The sequence below is a fragment of the Lonchura striata genome, chromosome 1 (assembly GCF_046129695.1).
Source record: "Lonchura striata isolate bLonStr1 chromosome 1, bLonStr1.mat, whole genome shotgun sequence".
NCBI classification, from domain to species: domain Eukaryota; kingdom Metazoa; phylum Chordata; class Aves; order Passeriformes; family Estrildidae; genus Lonchura; species Lonchura striata.
In genome coordinates, this window is record NC_134603.1 from 110,123,421 (window position 1) to 110,144,674 (window position 21,254).

Below are 21,254 nucleotides of genomic sequence, written 5' to 3' on the forward strand. Positions count from 1 at the left end.
CTCTCCCTCTCCCTGCTTTGGCCACACTGCTTTGGATGCAGCCCAGGAAAGGTTTGTTTTCTGGGTTGCAAAGGCACATGGCTGGATCACACCCAGTTTCTCATCCATCAGCATCCCCCAATCCTTCTCCTTAGGGTTGCTCCTCTGCTCAGCCTGTATTTTGCTTGGGGCTGCCCCAACACTTGCAGGACCTCAGATGAGTCAAGTCGGGGGAGAAGTAATTCTCCTTCTCCCCAAGGAGAGAGGAAATTCTTAAGGTTTCCAAATGAGAAAGTCTTGAGAGCAGACAAGGGATTCCTCTTGCCCCTCTGTAATCTTGCTGCGCTACAAAAATCTGGTCACTGTGACATGACTCCTTTTTCCATTTCCTTTCATTGTGAAAGGCAGACTGGGGCAGGGGGTATCTGAGAAGCCAGAGGAATTATATTCCCTTAGTAAAGCAAAAGCACGAGTTTTATCTTGACCTATGTGGTCGAGCTGTCCCAGGGCAAGCTGAAATATGATCGCCTTCATTAAAAAAACTGCCTTGTCTGCACAAAGCAAACATCTTGGCTGCCTCAGAAACCTCTCCAGATGACAGTGCAGAAGTGATATGTTACAGAACCAGAGCTTTTTCAACCAGGAGGGGAATGGATAAAAATTTTGACTTGTTTTCCTGTCAGTCAGCGGTTCCTTATGATACTGCTCAAAAATCTGTTCCATGGGTCATTCCCTAGTGCAAGGGAAGAGAACAGGGTGCAGCATGCAGGAATTATTTGCAGCTGCAGCCACCCCAGCAGCACTGCCTGGCACCCAGGCCACTTGCAGGTCCCCCAGTGCTGCTGCTGGGTCCCCACCTGTGGTCTCAGGTGCCCTCCTGCTCACACAGAGACACCCCAGGCAGCTGTGGATACCCCATGAATGGATCAAACTCTCCAGGCTCACAGTCCCTTCCTGGGACAGGAAGGGAAGGCCTTGTGTTCACTGGGCTTCCTCTCTTGCCTCCATCAAGCCAATAGCATGGGAACAGTGCTTTTTCCCAGCACCAGCAGGCATTCGATCCGGGTGTGGGGGAGGAATCCCATTGGCACCCCCTGAAGGTGACCTGTGCCATTTTTACTGTGCCATAACACACACTTCTAATGATGAACACTTATGACTAGCTAGAAGCAAGGGAAGCTGCCAAGAGGAACAAGCCGAGTAGTTCTTGGGAGAAGTAACCATGTGGCAAGAGGAAGGCAGGGTGGGCAAGCCCATAGCATGGAGCAAAGCTCCAGAAGTGCTCCATTCCTGAAGGTGCTGGCAGGGGCAGCCCATTTTCAGGAAGAGTAGCACAGCAGAACCTGTGTGAGGAGCAGGCTATCCTGATGGCTGGCCACCAAACCCACCAGCCACCCAGGAGAACAGGATACTCACCAGAATGTAGGATGAGGCAGATGTGGGCTATGGAGAAGGGAGCAAGTGCCTTTGCTGAGCCTTGGTAATGTCATGAAACAGAGATGTCAGCAGTGGACAAACATCAACTGCATTGAGAGGCTGGTAAACACCAAGGATTGGAAACCCAAGAACTGTGTGCAAAAACAACCTCATCAGGTAATCTGCAGGGAAAAGTACATCCTTCCCTGGGGCACTAACACAGCCAGGAGAATGAACCCTACATGTATTGGCTTGCTCCACAAATTCAGCTATGCTTTCTGCTTATTGTCAAAGCATGAGCCAGTGATCCAGCCCAATTCTTGACTTCTATATTGATTTATCTGTATTGAAACCTTTAAAAGCATTATTTTAAGGCATTTATATTTAAATCAGATTGAGGGGTTTTTGGCAGCCTGACCACAAGACTACTCTGGCAAAAGTGTCACCTGACCCAAAGAGGTCCAACATGTGGCCTTTCAAGGAGTCAGGGCATCAGCAGCTCACTAAGCTCACTGCTTATCAATGGGAAAACTGCAGTGAGAGCCAAAACAACTATATCACTTCCTCAAAACTTTGTATTTCATGCTGGAAGCAGCAATTTCAGCATCTTCAGTATCAGGATGCTGAACCTCCATTACGGTCAGCCAGATAAGTTACTCAATTTGGTAATGTATTTTATACCAGAATAAAATCCTAAGTTTGCAGTCTTTACTCACTTCTTCATATATAAAAGTATAAATGCATTTTCATACTTATATTTATCTAAAATGAAATATACCTACCCCCTATATTTAAGTGGAATTGCACATTCAAAGGGCTGTTTGCAGTGCCATGCTTGGCAGGAACAGGATTATTTTATCTCCCTCACTACCTCTTTCACAGAACATGCACTAAGCTGATGAAGATCTTCATTCTCATATGAAAGCAGCAACATTTCCAGCCCCACAACTACCCGGAACTATGTGATTGGAGCAACTCCTGATACAGGAACACCCAACAGATGCACAGAACTGCTCCTTAAGAGCTCTTGTTCTGTGCCTCTGCAGAGCACGTGGTGTTTCCTGCACACTTTAAAAGAAACACGAGACAAGTTTGGTACTATCCAGTGACACCTGGATGCAACAGGTTTATGGCTGATCTGATGCACACCACAAAACCTCTGCTGCATGTGCTCGGAGTTCTGACACTACTTCAGGGAAATTTTACTACCCAAATATTAGCAAGTAAAATGAGTTTTGGCTTTGCAGAAATAACACATTTATGTTTTATTCAGTGGAAGAAAAAAAATACAAACCTGGGATGTCTCATAGTGCTTCTTTAGCTTACAAATTTTGTACTGGCTACACAGCTACTATTGCAGAGGTTCACACATCATTCTCAATTTTACTTTTTTAATACAAAAACCCTAGTGCAGCCCAAACTCACCATGAAAAGCCAAAGTATTAAAAAAAAAAAAAAAAAAAAGTTGAGGTGAGAGAAGTCTTCCCCAAAAGGGCAATGCTTTATTTCAGAAGAGAACTCCAAACATGCTGTGCATTTTCATTCCAATACAAATGCTGTGTGATAGATTATATTGCCTAGATAAGCTAGGGATGCTCCATCCCTGGCACTGTTAAAGGACAGGTTGGATAGGCAACCTGGTATAGTGGAAGGTGTCCCCATCCATGATGTGAGAGCTGGAACTAAACTTAAGAGAACCCTTCCAACCCAAACCATTCCGTGGTTCTATGATTAATACAGAAGATCTAACGAGCTTATACAAGTTTCTGATCACCCTGACTGTGTGTGACAGGCTAGAGTGTAACAGGGAGGAGGAGAATGAAGAATGCATAGTGAAACCAAGTTTCCTTACAAATGACATCTCTATTTCAGAGCAAATGGAGATGCTAAAGTACCAGCATACACCCACATAGAGTGCATCCTCAGTTTTGATGAGTCCTAGATGGTAACTGTTATCTGGTTATTAAATTATTCAATTTATTGAATTAAACTGAAACTTGAGGGGCAGATGCAAGCAAAGTACATCCTCTGTGATGTATCACAAACCAGATTTTGTAACTCTATTTACTTGCAAGGGAAAGAAATGTCCGCTTACTGATACTCAGTGTCTTCTCTGAAAAAGAGATAGGCAAAATGACTTACAAGGAGGCCTTTATGCAGGCTACTGAAAATGCAATTTCTTTGAGAAGCTAGCTGAATAAATCATATTTTGGTAATCATAACTCATGTAAAAGAAAAGTGAACAGAAACAGTGATATCCCGGAAAATACAGGGAACATCTGCAAAAAATTTGAGATAGTCTTCATTTTTCCATAGGCAAACAGACATAAAAAATCCCCATCAATTTTTATCAATTTACAATTGTGTTGTTCCCCACCCACCCACCAGATCCTCCCAAAAGCTTGCAGAAGGCAGTAAGAAGAGTGGGAAAAGCAGGACTGCCAGAAGGGGAGCTGGTGGGACACAGCACAGGGTGTGCAGGCACTTGGTGCCCTCTCCTGGGCATAACAGAAAGATCCTCGTTTAGCCAATTCAGAGCCATGGAAATGGGGTCTTCTTCACCTTAAACTGAATCCTCGGATGAAATCAAAGACACAGGTCAATCAGAGAGAAAGTTCACACATTTCCAGAGAAGTACTCAGCTGCTCAACTCCATTACAATTCTTGACACAGCAGCGTGTTACATCACAACATTGTTTATTATGTAACTTTTTACAATACAAACAAAAATACAGAAATGCAATATATGAATACAGCTAAATGCAAAATGGTGATGTTTTTCTCGAGGCCATATTCCCATTTCTAGTAAAATAAAGAAAGACTGCACACAGGTAGAAACAGGTTGGTAGTTAACTCCACAATTTTGCCTAGAAATGACCTATAAATGTGTTTTCCTGCTACTTACCATAAAACGTAAAAAGGGAGTTAAAGGAAAGTTTTACTCACTGGTTCCTACCATATGAAAGAAGCTATATTCTATTTAGGAGGGCCAATATATGGAAAAATATCTAAATTAAACATTATTACAAAAAATGAAGCAGTAATGAGATCCTTCTGGCTAAGAAGTTACTAAATGAGAATAGCATATATTTAAAGAATCCAAAACATAAAAGGGTTGTTATAAAAAGCTTAGGTGCACTGTAAGCTTACAACTTTTGTTTTTCCATGTGTCCTTTTAAACAATGGAAGTGTCAAAAATAGGGTCAACTGTGTTAGACTAAATTACATTATTGTATATGCTGCACTGAATGGAATTTTTATTATAATAATAGAGAAGCATTGTTTGCATCATATTATGGCAATTTATCCTCACTAAAAACCGTCTAGAGTCCTGCATTTTTTGATATCCTGTAAACCGTCAAACCACCAGAACATGATTGTACAACAGTAAAATGTTTTCTTTTGCATTAAAATGACACCTGTTTAAAAAAAAAAATTAATGAAAAAAGGTACTTAGAGCTGTTATTTTTCCAAGTACACAACACCCTAGACAATTCAAGGCATCTCATTCTCCATCAAAATTAACAAAAATTTGTCATGCTGTTAAATCCATTACTATGGATACGACTGGTGCAAAATTGGTCAAACGGATCCAACAAACACTGATGTCCAGGCTGGCATATTGGCAACTAATACATAACTGGTGGTCAAAATGATGCATTTAAAATATCTTCCCTTTCTTCTTATTCTTTTCCAAGGTTCTAAAATGACATTAAAAGAAAAAGTTTGTTAAATAATGCATACATGTTCTGATTTTTTTGAAAAATTATATACACCTTTTAAAACAGGCCTTTTAATAAGGCTTTACAGGTTACAACACAATGGATGAAAGTTATTAAGTACACAGTACTTGTAATGTGTGAATCAAGCAGTGCAGTTCTCACCAGATTTCCTCTCCCAAGGATGGAGCGAATTAAACATTTTAATTTTTGGAACTTTAATTCCTCATCACCCAGAAGTCTGATGCAGTCTATCAATATAAACATTTATTTATTTACATATATATATATTTATGTGTGGGTACCATGTTTTTGCAGGCTAAAACCCACTTTAGAGGCTAATAATCTTCCCACTATTGCTGAAATATGGTCATTTGTAACTAAAAGCAGTTCAAGATTTTTCTTGGTTTTTAAGTGACACCTCAGTAGTGGTTAACTACTATGGATGGACCATTACTGTTTCAGAAATCACTTTTGGGCAGAAAGCCACAGAACTTTTACCGTGAGCTGCAGGACAAGACTCCAACTTACCTGGAAGAATTCTGTTGTTCCAAAATACGTTGTTGAGCCTCCCAGTTCGCTTTCTCATCCTCAAACTGACGACGCTTTTCCTCCAATTCTTTGTGTTGTGCCTCCAAATTCTTTTTCATTTGCTCATGGCGTCGCTGCAGCTGTAGAGGATTACAAACAGAGTCTGTAGGTGCAGAAAACACAGCAACTTTTGGAAGTACAAACATCAGCAACTAAACTTACTAATGCAACAAAATTATGTATTCTATTTTTCTTCAGATAAAGTAGCTCAGACTAAAAACTCTAAGGTGATAGGTATTGCCAGTAACAGAAACCAAAGTATTATTAATCCCATAGCTTCATTTTACAGTAAACAGAAAATGCCCCAAGTGCTACCCAGTTTACAAGCAGAATTTGTAAGGAGCTATGTTTGGCAAATAAAAGGAAATTTAAAAATACTTTGGTATTTGACACAAACATTAAGCAGCAAATTGCAGACCATTTGAGTATCACTAATGCATAAAAGAGAAGCATCTTTGACTTTCTGGTGGAGGGGGGAACCCCAAAATACTGATTTCATGCTATAGCAGTAACTATATTCTGGATCTATTTGAAAAAAAAAAAAAAAAGGTAGATTAATTTATTCACTAATTAAATGATTTAGTATTATTGAGGAAGTAAATTGTCTATATTCCAAAACAAGAATTCTCTCCTGCAAGTTGATGGGACAGACTGATAATCAAATGTGTTGTATGTGAGGATGGAAACACTTGTCAGGAGAAGTGATTCCTTTTGTGTGGTGTAATGTTTTTTTTAAATTGAGTTAAATCATAGAATGGTTTGGGTTGGAAGGGACCTTAAACATAATTTAATTCCATCCCTCCTGCCAAGGGCAGGGACCTCAAACTCCCATCCAGCCTGGTTTTGACCATGTCCAGGGTTGGGGTACCCACAACTTCTCTGGTCAACCTGTTCCAGTGCCTCACCACTCTCATAATAAAGAACCTTCTCCTAATATCTGATGTAAACCTACTTTCTTTCAGTTCAGAGCCATTCCCCTTGTCCTGTCACTCCATACCCCTGTAAATAGTCCCTCTCCATCTTTCTTGTTGGGTCCCTTCGATACTGGAAGGCCACAATTAGGCCACCACGAAGCCTCCTCTTTTCCAGGCTAAGCAATTCCAATTCTCTTGACTCTGTATGAGCCTCCACTCATACAAGAGCTGCTCCATCCCTCTAATTGTCTCAGTGGACTCACTCCAACAGCCCCATGTCCTTCTTGTGCTGGGACCCCAGAGCTGGATGCAGCACTGCAGGTGGGGTCTCAGCAGAGCAGAGCAGAGGGGCAGAATATCCCCTCAGTCGACCTCATGTCCACACTTCAGAGAAAGTGATATAAAACTTCCTCTTTCCTTACTCTCTTGCATGAGCCTGGTTTACACAGCCCTTGAAAACTTATTTCCTTTTACACATTTTTACATGGCACTGTCTGTTGCCTACTTTTCTATATTTAGATAAATACAACAGAAATTTACAAAACTGAAAAGAAAAAAGAATAATGAATTGCATGAACATAAAAAACTGGTATCACAGGATACATTCAGTCAAAAAGTCATGTGATAGTACATGAAAACCAGTATTTTTGTATTTCACATAGCAAGGAGAAGAATGTGGACACCAGAAGTATTAAAGGGTTCAAAAAGATTCAAGACAGAAATAAAAAAAAGGATAAATCACATGACTACAAAAACCAAGATCCAGATAAAACATATAGCTTTAAAATCCTCAAATTGCTGACTGGCGTATCTTACTGTTCATATCCCTATCTATTCAGTTCTTAAAAAAAAAAAAAAAAATCTAATTTTTTTTTCCTTTGATCCAGTATGCCTTGGCACCTTACAGTGCTTAGGCTGCCAAACATTTCAACTACCCTTCCAAGTTTCCTCATTTTTCCTAAGATTTGGAGACAAACTTTCTTAAGGATCTTTGCCAGTTCTGAACTTCTCTATTAGGCTTCTTGAGAGAAACTGTTTTCCCAAAACTTAAAAAACTACTTAATTTTTTACTCTTACTTCAGAAGTTTTATTTAAAATTCTAATTATAAAATTCACTTAAAAAGATCATTTTCAGAGCCCCTCAAAACCTGTGAAAAATCGGTTTCACTGGGAAGACTTCACCTGGAGATTACAGAAATTAGAGTTAAGTACCCATAAAATTTGTTCAAATGATACCGGTTACTGACAAAAACAAATACCTGACTCTTCCTTAGCCTAGTAATTCTCACTTAGGTGATTCCCTACAGGGAATTCCTGAATGCTTTTTCAATACTCACAACAAATGATCATTATTGCATTAGCTTATATAAGCCATAAAAATCTCAAGAACTTTTAAAATCGCATGGAAGAATAAGCACAAAATATTCCAAAGAAAAGGGAGAAGAGTGTAAAGAACTTAAGGAGTATTTTAACATGCTATGACTGAAAATAAAAATAGAATGCATGTGAACATTAAATCATATTTTAACTTTAGACTTACACAATTTCAGCAGAGACAACAAGCTGAGGAAGAAGAAGAGTGTTGTCTTTACACATATAAACCAACTATGGAATCAATTATGTTGCAAAGTCTTGGCAAAAAAGTCCCATCTCTACACTTGTTCAGCCTCAAGTTCCATTGGTGTTTAAAACATTTTGATTACCTCAGCTTCGGAGTCCTTCAGTTTCTGAACTTTTTCTTTGACTTTCATCTCAAACACCTGTTCCATTTCCATTTCCATTTTTTTCATTTTGGCTACATGCTCCCTCCTTTCCTCCTCCATCTGTGCCAACGGGCTCCTGCCATAAATCCAGAAGAAGCAGTTAGCTAGTAAGAACTTTTTTCCCTGTCTGTTACATTAGGACATCTGGAAAAAGCAAGATAAAAATGCTGAAGCAGTAACAGAAACACATTGCTGTAGGCACTGCTAGCTTAAATTCAATTTACATTATTATATTAACTGTTTAAATAAGCTTTACTCAAAAAGATATTTCATACAATGTCTTCCTCCCCCACAACTGATTTATACTACATTAACAGAAACTCTTGACTTTCTATATGCAGAACCACCTGGTCATGGGAAGAGAGGAAATCAATGTTAAAAAAAGAAAAAGAAAATTAGCATCTTCCAAGTGATCTTCATGCATCTTTTTCTTCCCCATAATTCAAATATATATAAAAAATTAATGGACATAATAAGAAAATTAGGAGCACTGCAGACTAAAGTTCTGTTTTCTCTCTAAATCTTCATTGTTCCCAAGTGAGCCTAAGAGACACTTAACATTGCAACTGTGTTGAATGCTCTGGTCATAGTTTTAAAAGAGAGATCAGCTTTGAAAAAAGGGTCAAAAAGGGTCTGGGCAAGTGAACATCAGTATTTCAAAAGGTTAGTTGGAAGGCTTTGCTTTAGAAAGCTATTAATAAATGTAATGTATAAAAATAATGTACATTATTTTTATTTTTTTCATACACTTTATGGTATACTTTCCTGAATTGTACTGAATTTTTAAGCTGAATAAGCCTGCTATCCATGTTATGGTGATATGGATTTTAAATAGTAGCTTTCACTGTGAACATCTAATAAAACAGGATTATTGAGGTCTAGTGATGATTGCTACAGAGTTTTGTTAAGACTCTGCTGTTCCACAAAGAGCAATCAAACTAAATCACTGGCCTCTTATTTCAGTTTTGATTATCTATGGCTTAAAAGGACAAAGTTTTAACTATTGTGTTGGTGAAAATGAAGAACTGATTATATTTGGAATTGTTACAATCAATCAGCAGAGGATATCTAATGTATATATTAAACTAAATCTGAATTAATAGATGCAATGCTTGGACTTGTGAGTAAAATGCTGTATAACATACAGAGCTGAAATTGATCTTCAGTTTAATTTTTACTTTAGTCCTTCAAAAGGCCAGCTGCTAGCAATCTTTTACAAGGAAAAAATTAATGGTTAATCGCAGGTGAGGTACAATAATGCAGAAAAATACTAAGGAAGTGAAAGAAGAGGTGAATAGCAGTACTTGTGGAAGCTAAGCAGCTGTCAAAACAATACTATTTTCTTCTAGAGATGTAAAGTTCTCAAATGCATCTGCTCTTCAAAAATTACAAAGTAGAATAAATATTGAGGAATCCTTGCTGCAGTTTTAACTTGAAAGAGGTGCAGAACTGTCCTTTGATTGAAAACTTAGGAAATCCAATGGGGATGTCATACAAGCTGTATTTGAGAAAGTAGTAAAAATCAGTCTGCACAGAAAATCTGATTAACTGACAAGTGAGCATTTACAGCTGAGAGCTTTACAACATAGGTCACAACTGGTTAAGTCCTAAGTATGTGACACAGGTAAATGCACATCACACTGTATTTCAGGATGAAATTATATGAGGGATTTACACAAAAACAAACAAACAAAAAACTAGACACAAACACAAATAAAAGGAGCTGAACGGAAAAAAACCCTCAAAAACCACTAAACAAAGATATAAAACATTTAACTAATTTCAGAGGACATGTGCTCTAATAATAGTCCTCTAAGTTATTCTGCAAAAATTAAAAATTATTCTAGATATGTGCAAAGTAGAATCTCTGCAAGAAGGTAGTAAGATAAAATAATGGTCAGAAATTATTAAAGTTACTAAGTCCCAAATTCAATGAAGAATTTACAGGTATGGATAAAAATTCCACAAATTCTTTATAAGCATCCATATAAAGATGACTGAGCTATGGATAGAAACTGGGGGAATTCCATAATTTATGCACTTCTACTGATTTTTGAAATTTGACCAAATTTGACTTGAATCTTAGCCAGAAGGTTTCTAAAGAGGATGGGCTTTTACAGAGGTATTTGTTGCTGTAAGCATTTATAAATGCCTAAAATTTACAGTAGCACAGCTTGAGAAAAAAAAAAACCAAACCAGCTGCTAGTGGAAAAAACAATGCCAAGAGCAGGATACCAGGAAATTGTTTTAAATTTGAAACATCAAACAGTGAAATCCTTTTTGTCTTTATAGAATTTTTGTCTTAAGTTTTTTGGAAAAATTTAAATCACCACTTACATGCCTTCAACTGTGTCAAATCTAAAAAACAAAAAATACAGAGGCTTAGCTTAGCATGCTTAAATAAAACCACAAAACCAAAAAGCAATAATTTAAAAAAGTAAATTCAATAGTATTAGATTCCTAAAGCTAATTATGTGCTCTCCCAAAAGCAATTTTTTCATACTAAAAGGAAAAATTGTTAGTTAAAGCTTGTTATATTTATTTCTAATTCAGTTAGTTGATCACTACATCACGTCAATATTAACACAGTGCAGATGCTTTCAGGAACAGTTTTCTTACAACATCTATGCTTTCAAAAAGATTTTAAATATTTTAGTAACATGCAGCACCGCTTGCTCTGCACAGGTTTTTGGAAGCCGATGGCTCCTGAGGCTCATCTCCTGGTTCAGAACGTGTCAGCCAGCAGAGGCCCGTGTACGGAAGGCCGGGGAATGCCGCGGGCAGCGCCCTCGGCTGCACGGCCAGCAGGGGTCTCCGCGGCGGCTCGGCTGCAGGGCACCTCCCCCGGCCGCGGGTGCTGCACCCAGCCTGCCTCGGCCCCGCGGAAAGAGCTGGAAACAAGCTCTGACCTCCCATCCTCTCACACGGGCTTCAGGGCATTAAGGCCGTTTCACACAAGTCGCCAAGAATACAGGCAAAAGGAGCTGGAAGCGCTCCAGGCTTATCAGTCAGAGCACGGTGTATTTTGTTACCCTGGATCATTGATGGATAAGGCCCATCTTTAAGATGTATAAAATGACTTTCAATAGAAATAAGACTTTACTTTTAAATTCACTGAAGATAGCAGCTTTGTTGAACGAACCAAAAAGACTTCTCTAATTACCACATCTGAACTTCAGAGCAAATTCCAATTTTCTCAAGTTACATAGTTCATGTGAAACAATTACCACATGATTTAAACAGACAAGTTATCTCTATATGTGAAGACTACCTTGACATTGTATTTTTTTTAATGGTTAGGATGATATTGAAAATTTGAGTGATCAGACTAAACCTAAAATACCTCCATAACCTTGAAAGACACATGCATTGGATTGCTCCCAAGTTAACAAGTTACTTACAGAACAGTCATGTTTCACCAAATCAAAGGAGGCAAATCAGAGTTAAGATTATTAACTGGACAGAAAAATGCTTCAATTCATCTGCACAATGTTATTAAAACTTGTAGCACATACTTCTATTTGTTTTAACATTAGCATTTTTGTCTAAAGAAATATGTTAACAGCTGCGTGAAAAACTGAGATATGCTAGGATCATAAAAATACAGCTGTTTTAAAGCTACAAAAGGTCAGTCCAGCAGCTCCAACAGCTGCCAGCAGGAGATACTTTTGGAAAAGTACAAGCACCACTGCATGTCTCCTGGTATGTCTGCCCTCCCAGTCTCTCAAAAACCAGCAGCTTAGGAGTTTCCAGAGCCAGGGAGTCTATCTGTGTTTAACCATATGCTTGTAATACCACCAGACAGCATCAGAGCACGTCTCTTTTCTCACACAGAGATACAGAATCTGTCTCCCATGAAAGAATCAATATTGCCCCAATTTGAGACACAGACGCTTCTTTCAAAAGGCCAGCAGGCAAGCATAAAATTCCTAAGGGGAAGTACAGATAAACTGTTAATATCTGTTCCTCCCCCTCAGTTTCCAGGAAGCACATGGTTATTAGGAAGATTCCTTCTACGCTGTTTCAACTGTACTAGATTAAAAACCCAAAAGCTAAAAAAACACTGAAGTCAAAAAAGCATGTAAAAACTTGAAAAAAAAAACCCCTGCAACTCAACATATGGTTAAGATAAAGCCAGAAAAATAGCATCAGCTGCTTCATAATCAGCACACACATTCAAGAATTTAATGTATTTACTTATTAAGTCACCCTGTGTTCTGGGGAATCAACTCTTACAAAATGTTCAAAATAGTCTTTGTAAGTTTGCAATAGATTTTGTCATTTTTCAGATGGCTGAATCAAACTGCAATTATTTCCTCATTCTCTTGAACAAAAAACCCCTGACAGCAAAGAGCACCAATTGTATTTATTAATCTCTGAGCTGCAGTACTGCAGTGCTCCAAGAAACAGATTTCTAAAGGAGAAAATAGTTCCAGAAGACACATTCACCTGGAAATATTCAGGTAGGACAGCACAGTGATCTGAAGTGACAGGAGATGCAAAGTGAGCATGCTTCAGAAAGCAAAGTAATTCCAGACCTTCATAGTGGAGGTTCTGGCTCAAAAAGAAGTATCAGGAATGCTATCAGAAACTGAGTGGGGTGGAGGGGTGAGTGAAGGTCACGAAGAGTTTTGAAACCTACTCATAGATGTATTTTTGTACAAAATAACATCTTATTGTGTCTGCAATATGGAATAAAAATAATTTAAAATAGCCACTCTGTTATTTTTAGGAATTCAGAAGAACCAGTCCTCTTATACAGATGAGGTAACAGACTGAATTTGTAGGTGCAGACTAACACAAATCTAAGCAGGCACACAATAAAAATGGTGAAAGTGTTGTCACTAAAACTCATATTTTCCAAAATCTAAGGGAAACATACTAAGATTTTGAAAGGTATATAAGAAACCCCAGTATTTAACAACATACACAGAAAATGTAAACAACTTCATTTGATATTCCAAATAACAATGGGAAAACAAAGTTTCACTTTTCAGTACAGTAATAGCAAATAATAATACAGTAAAAAGCACAGTAATAGCAAGTTAGAAGTCCTGAAGAAAATGCAGAATTTTCTCTTCTGCACTCCTATTACTACATTTTCACCTGACATACTTGCTTGTGTGCATTCAGAAGCCTTGAGTTATGAGTCAGGGATAACATGATGGCAAGAAACATGACAGTGAGAAGACGTAACCACAGTGTTATGGACACATATATTTGAAAACAAGTATTTTTAAGACTTGACCTCACTAGAAACTCTATGTAAGTGCAAGTACACTTCTGAAGAGTTGCTATAACTGACATAAACTATTACACTTTTTGTCAGTGCTGAGCAGGGAAGTCTCATGTAGACTCACACTAGATGAAACTAAATCACGTCCACTTAAATCATTCCCTCACAACTTTGAAAGCATTAAGAGAGTGTAGAACAGACATTTCTTTAGTGAAAAATGGTTTTGTAGCTGTCAAATGGATGCAAATATCAGGAATTTCCAACTAATTTCAGGAATCTTTTTCCGGAAGAACAACTGCAACTTTGCATACTATTAGCTGAAAAGAACAGTACTCTATATTTTGATTGAGAAATTTGTACTTAAATATAGTACAAAATAAGAGCACCATTAATTAATAATTACTTAATCACTAATTAATGTTGATGCAGTTACTACATGCAGAGCAGGATATGTGAATGTAGCTATCCTCAAATAGCATTATACAATTCAGAATACAGCAGAGCCTACTTTTCAATCTTTCAGTAATTTCATCATGTTGGCAAATAACTTCTTGTCAGAGGTAATAAAAATGACATATCAGAGTTTGAAAAAAAGCTACAAAAGCCCCCAAACACTGCATTGCAACTCTCTTCTCACAAAAGATAATGACGTTGCAATAATTCCCCTGCCATGATAAGCAGCCTTATAAGTTGCTAGAGCAGCATTTCAAAGATGACAGTAGCCAAGTCTGCTTTTTCAGAGTTTCTAAATAAATATTAACCTATTCTTCTCAAAAACATCCCTAACACAATAGTATTGATTATTCACACAGAAGAACCAAAAATTCCACAAGTAACCTATAAACCAAAATAGAAACTAATGCACAAGAACTTTGCAGTACCGGTGAAATAAAACTCTGAGTAAGTGTAACAATTCTCTTCAAAATGGAATCTATCATTTAACACGTTCAGTGAACTAGTGTAAACCTTAATAAAAGGGGAAAAAACCCAAATTACAAGTAAACAAGAGGCATATAGTTTCAGACACAGCAAAGAGATAACTGACTGAAGGCTACATATGTACAAACCTACCAGCACCCCTCCCCAAGAAACTCAAAACCAAAAATACCACCACACATTCACAAAACCAGTCAACCAAAAAAAAAGGAGAGTAAAAAGATTAAAATTAAAGTGCAATACAGCCTTAACAGGAACTTACTTTGTTAGCTGCCCTTTATTTTTGTTGTTGTCAACACCGTTGTATGTAACAGCTGCCAGTTTTCTGCTTCTGTAGTTCTCATAATGTACATTGTTAGTAACATCCTTCAGGTCCTGCATATGAGTTCTGTCAATAAGTGTAATTTATCTTAGTGTAAGTGTAATTTAGCTTAGTGCACAAATACAAAATACTATCTGAAAAATCAGACCCTGTTTATTTTGCAGATTGGCTTGAATTAAATTGTATCTCTCCATTAATGTCCTATTATTTACAATGTTTTTACCATTTAAATCGGAGCTCTCCAGACAGCAAAGGCATAGAAATACTAGGTTATTTTGCACCAAACTATCTAAAGCTTGCAATATTCCTAACACTAACTTAACAGAACCAGTCTTTGGGAAGTTTGAGTTCTGTGGATAAACTTGCAGGTATTTGATAGGTAGATAAGAAAACTGTAGTTTTCTACTGTAGTAGGTGAGAAAAAGCAGGTCAGGCAAGAAACAACAAGCCAAAACTTCCTAGTTTCTATCTTTTAATTCTACAAAAGCTACGCAATTCTACATCAAGACTAAGCTAAAAGCATTCACGTCTCTTCAAAATTTTCCACTGTCAGCCTGGAGAAAAGCAAAGCTTAGGAATCAAACTAACAGTTTTTACAGCAGATATCACCTAGTGGACTGCTGGGAGCACAGGACTCGGCACCTAACACAACAAAGCACAGTCTTGCTTTTTTCAGTGTAAAGTTTTTAGAAAATGCTTACAACTAAGTACACATCAGCACTAAGAGATAACTCAGGTTCCTATGGACTAGTAACAGAAGAAGTAATCACAAAAAATTCACTACCAACAGCACTGATTGCTAAGTATGTGGTTAAACAAGTTATCATAAAATGTAAGGTAACTGTTTACAATTAAAAATATAGGAATTCATATGAACTCATGATCTCAAATTCCTTTTTCTCCAATATATGACTTCCCAATCTCTCACGTATACCAGAAAACTTAATGCTACCTGTCAGTTACTTACCTTATCAACATGTTCCTCAGAATTGTGAAGTCACAGTGTTCACCATTTTCAACTGCAAGAAGAAGTAAGCTTTTGTTGAGATGTCAACCAACGTCTGTGCTTTACACAGAGGTAAGATGTCACCCGTCTACATTCATTCCAACAACAAATTACTCCCACAGTCTTGCCTTACTCAAACAACATGTGTGTTAACAGAAGGAAAGCATTAACATAACTATAATGTGTCTTACTAGCAGAGTTCCTATGCTCCCCTAAGCCATACTGGCAAACTGTACTCTGAGTCAGTGCAGCAGAATAAGCTACCACAACAGAAGCACAGTTTTGCCAGTTTAACTGTTTGATCCTTTGGCTGCCTGATAGCACAGTTGTGTAAGGATCAGACACTAAGTGAAGACTTGAGTCTAGATCCAGCTATATCCAAAAACCTTTAAAAGACAAACTCAACCTGTTTGTCCCTGCCCAATAAGCCCAAGAAGTCTTCATTTTGAGTTTAATATAGATTTAGTTCTTCATTAATGAAGCAAAGGAAGGTTGTGTACTGAATCTGATGCACCGACCTACAGATCAAGAGAGAGCTGGCAGCTGTCGTTAGATGTCACCTATTCCACTGTGCCTATCACCCCACAAAAGTAGAAGAAGCTGATGCTGTGAGTGGCATTTCCCTGAGTGATCATGAAATGACACTGGAGAAAAATGCACACTCCAGAACTCTCTGATGTGCAGACAGAGAAGGCAACGCACAAAGCTCTTAGCGCACACAAAAGAAAGGCATAGGGCATGTTTCCATGTGCCTCTGAAGTAAAGACAGACATTGCCATGGCAAGGAGGGAAAAAAACAAGATGAAGGAATTAAAATAGCCCAAGTAAATTCAGTGAATCCTACAGAAAAATGCAGAACATAGCCACTTTGTGTGTTCGTTCTTGTATCTGCACTCCTGCATTATTTTATTCCATGGTTTTACACAGATTGGTAAATTCCACTCAGATGGTACATGAAGTCATACTCTCAAAAAAGCATCATCTCTGTCCTTAGCTGACAGACTGAAAGCCACTCCAAGAGGCTCCTTTTAGTTAGGCTAGCTCTTCCCTTCCAAAAGTCATACAATCGTGAACATGAAACCTTTCAGAAATTTGTTTTAAAGTAAAGAAAAGCAGCACAATTTTGCACATCTCCAAATGCCAACAGAAGAGCCTGAAATAAAGCTTGATCTTCTCTGATGCAGCTGGTTTTTACTTTCTGCCAAACCTCATTTCCTGCCAGACATGCACTTCAAAGTGTTACAGCATTCCTTTAAAAAATATTGGTCCATACACTGCTTGTTGGCTGGGATTTTTGTCTGTTTTACACTGCATCCAATTTATAGTCCATTGCCCTTGGAAGGTAGAAATAGTGAAGGAAAGAAGTTTCTCTTTATTCAATACATGCACAGCAAAGAAAAAACCTCAATGATCATGGAAAAACAGTCTATAGTGATTGCTTAATACAGAGCTTGGTCCAAGTCATGCCATGTGGCAATACACGAATGGCATTAAAGCACAAGAAATGCGTGCCAGAAGAACATGCAGTTATCTTAAAGTCTCTACAGCAATAGAAAGTAAGTTTTAAACAAATTTTTTTAAAAAATTAAAAGTATTCTATTCATTACCAGATATCTTTCCGTTGCTACAACCCAGCACTTAAGACTCAGATGTTTTGGGAAAAAAATTATTTATGACAATTGAACTGATCAAATTAATATTTATAATGTGAATGCTCTAGAAAGAAGAATTTAATATACAGGTTTTAGATTAAGATAATTAAAGTAAAAAAGCCAGAAAACAACTGTAATTTAAGTGACATCATTACCTGCAATAAATTATACAGGTTTTAAAATTTCTCACTGAGGCTTCAAGAGAAAGCTGCTCACAAAGTTACATGTTGCTGAAACCTTTACCTTGTTCCAATATTGTCACAATAACAAAATGGTATATTCAATTAATTTCCAGGCGAAATATCATTGAAATTAAGCATTTCAAACATTTCAAATACAGTCTCATGTCTAGTAAGTTTCAAATGGGTTAAAAAAAATCACAAGAAAGCCTTACCTTCTGCAACACCCCATGGGTACTGCCTTCCTCTAACTCTCTTGCCATTGACTTCAATGATCGTATTACTACCTACCACAGCAAGAGGTAAACGGTCCTACAAGATAAAGTATGACTTTAAAAATCAAAATCTGCTGTCAAAAGATACTGAAAGCATGCCCATGTATCAACTTGACATAAGTTAGGTCAGTGCTGCAACATGGCAATGCAGCTAACCCAAAAGTGCAAGAATAGTGATGTTTATTGACCTCTGCCCAGTTTAATGACTTCTGTATACACACACTCCTGAATTCCTTATGCTGCTACATTCTGTAAATCTAGTTAAGGAACAGACACTACTGTTACTTAGTAAGCTATGCAAGAGGCAAACCATTTCCTATTTATTCAACTGCACAATTATTTACCACATCATATACCCACTGGCTACAACAGCTGTTACTTTGACTGGATCTTGTACCCAGTTTTCAAAGGTTTGGCAAAGAATTACGTCAAGTTCTTGTTTTCAGCTGAACTGAGAATGCCTCCAGTGTAACAAGTAACAAAGAAGCCAAGAGCAGCGTCAAGGGGCAGAAAGGGCAGTCTACTAAGCTCAGTATTTTGCACTTTTATCTTTGCTTTTATTCTGCTCTTCTCTAGGCTTGTCCCAGAACATCTTCCATTTTTGTCCTATTTGTGTTTATCTATCCTAGGAGATTTCCCCAGTAACAAAAAAATGTAAAAGCTCTTACAAGTTGTTACAGCTACTGAACAAACAGAAGCAAGGCTCAAGAAACAAACACAACATGGACTCCAACATGAAAGAACAAACTGAAAACATGAATAAACTAAGAAAAAGCCTTTCAACAGCCCTACAGTCCTTTTGATTTTCTTTAGTCATTTATCTCCATTAGGGTTTCAGTGTATCAATCAGCCAGAGAGCTGTTGGCTGTAATGCACACACTTTATGCCATTGTACACCTCTGTTTGAAAGAAAACCCTTGCCTCCTTCAAAGCTCAGACCCCCCCCCCCCAAAAAAAAGTAGGCTGTGGAGGGTGGAAAGAAGTCAAATAAGGATGAATTTTAAAAAGTGATCTTTAAGAGTACATTAACAAGCATGTGATCTAGTGCTCTCATTCTGAATTTTAGCCACTGAAGGACTTAGATGATTTAATAATGTCATTCACTGCTTCTGATAAGGAACACTGACCCTTAGGACAGCTTTACATCTGATTTCTATATACTAAACACTTTGGTGGGCTCCTCATTAATGACAGAATGCTTTTCAAACTTGACCCCCCCCCCCCCAACCTTGCACCTCCATAAGCACTTTTTCAAAAGAAAATTAGTTTACCTTTATCTTTTTAACAATCTTATTTTCTTCTTCATCATCTGTTTCTGGAAATTCATATATTTTAATTTTGTGTTCTTGAATTTCTTTCATTATCTAAAAACAAAATTATTATTAGCTTGAGGATTTAATACTTTTTAACAGTCTGATTTTTTGATGCAGTCTCTTGTTTCTCCTTTTGTTAGATACGTAAAATCCTTTAGATCACCCTGACTTAAACTACAACACAACTTGCATGTTTAACACCCTCAGGTGACACCCAAAGGGTTAATAGTGTAACCATCTCTCCTTAGCCAAAAGAAGAGAGCCTGGTAGCCTCCCAGCTACCAGAATATTATTCACCAATATAAGACAGCAAAAATTAATACCAATTTTCTACAACAAAACAAACAAGAGGTTTACTCTAATGAGAGTTCTGCCTGCATAAAATTAGGTGCAAAACCTAATAGAACAAAGTGTCAAACCAGTTTTGCAGTTTCCATCATACCTGAGCATCACTTGCTTGAAGCAGGATCACCTGCTTATTTTAATAGAGCTTGTGACTGGATGGACTAACTCTAGCAGTTAGTACTGTTGAAAAATATTTGCAAGCAATAATGAAAATAAAGTGACTGTCCTGTTTTGATGCTATATTTGTCTGAAGGGTATTTTTAAAAACAAGCTGATTAGTTTTGCAGAATTTTAGGATGGAAAAATATTAGACCATTTAGCTGACAGCTGCACTGCGGAGCCCTGGGGAATATTTCTGGCTCACAGGTTTGCAGTCTTAGGAGAAGTTAAGTTTCCAAATCATGCAAGGACTTACTTTGAAAGTTTGGTTTGGGAAAGTCTTCCCATTTAACATCCACTCATTGATAAATATTTAGAAGTATTCTGTGTCCTACCATTTTTTTCCTTTCTGTTATCTAATTTTTAATCTTATCTAACAAAATCAAGAGTTTTACACATAACACCGCTTAATGCCACCTTCTTTTCAGAACTCTGTGTTCTTCTACACTAGGACTGGACAGAGTTCAATAAAACAAACTTTATGTCTTGTCTTGTTCTGGGTCCTCCTTGTCCTCTTCATACAGTACTACAAAGCTTAACTGTTCTACTCTGATAATATAATGTGGCTGAAAAGAAAACATAAACTACTTGTAGACATGCACAGCAAATACATTCTACAAATACAAAGACATTATATCAGTTGTATCAATGTTAGAATTACCTCACCATCTTTAAAATGCATTACCAGACCCAAGAGTGAACAGCTTTACTGATTCTCATACAATACCTGAGGTATCTTTAATAATTACAGTGCATTAACATGGAAGTGAATACCTCAATGCCATCAGTAAAACTGTGATATTGTTGAATACCTTATTTTTTTAAACACACTTCCGTTAGGCACCTAAATCCTGAAAGCTTCTTTCCTCCCTTACTGATTTTTATCTTAGCAGTGAATTATTTCACTTGCCAAGAAACATCCTATACTTGAAACCACTTCCCCTGAGGACACAAACAAGATTATTTCACCAAGATTTATAATTAAATCTAGAGATATAAATTACTTAGGTTTGCTGTCTCAAGTTATTGCTTCAGGGCTTAAACTTTGCACGTAAGTTAAATCTCACAACTTCCATAGAAACCAACTAACTAAATTATCTTATGTTGTAAATATAAAACTCACCTGTTTTTTAAATTGTTGGCATTCCTCGGGTGTAAGTGTGTCTGCTTTGGCAATAAGTGGAATAATATTCACTTTTTCATGCAGGCGCTTCATAAACTCTATATCCAAAGGCTTAAGTCTGAAATACAGCATTAGAGCTTTGCAATTTATATTAATTAAACAAGATTGTACAAATGATGAGATTTGTCCTGACAACTACTCTTAAGACACAGATTTTTGAGTGACATATGACTGAAAATGAAAAGGTTACCTGCAATTATTATAGCAAATCCCCTAAATTGTATAATACAAGAGGAATAAGTGGTAAGTTAATATTACTAGCAGTC

The 21,254-nt window shown here is 37.4% G+C and overlaps 1 protein-coding gene across 2 annotated transcripts in view; it reads right to left on the reverse strand.

Annotated features, from left to right (window-relative positions):
- Positions 1–4,075: 4,075 nt before the first annotated feature.
- Positions 4,076–21,254, reverse strand: part of SEPTIN7 (septin 7) — a 61,706-nt gene continuing 44,527 nt past the window's right edge. Inside the window, exons 6-14 of one of the 2 annotated variants that reach the window (XM_021553263.3) lie at positions 20,929–21,046; positions 19,260–19,352; positions 17,929–18,025; positions 15,844–15,895; positions 14,817–14,942; positions 10,720–10,740; positions 8,323–8,458; positions 5,646–5,785; positions 4,076–5,096 (exon numbers count right to left, since the gene is read on the reverse strand). In XM_021553263.3, coding sequence (XP_021408938.2) covers positions 5,057–5,096; positions 5,646–5,785; positions 8,323–8,458; positions 10,720–10,740; positions 14,817–14,942; positions 15,844–15,895; positions 17,929–18,025; positions 19,260–19,352; positions 20,929–21,046 — 823 coding nt within the window. In that variant the 3' untranslated portion in view covers positions 4,076–5,056. The remainder of the gene's footprint in view (positions 5,097–5,645; positions 5,786–8,322; positions 8,459–10,719; positions 10,741–14,816; positions 14,943–15,843; positions 15,896–17,928; positions 18,026–19,259; positions 19,353–20,928; positions 21,047–21,254) is intronic. The other variant, XM_021553262.3, reaches the window with a different exon arrangement.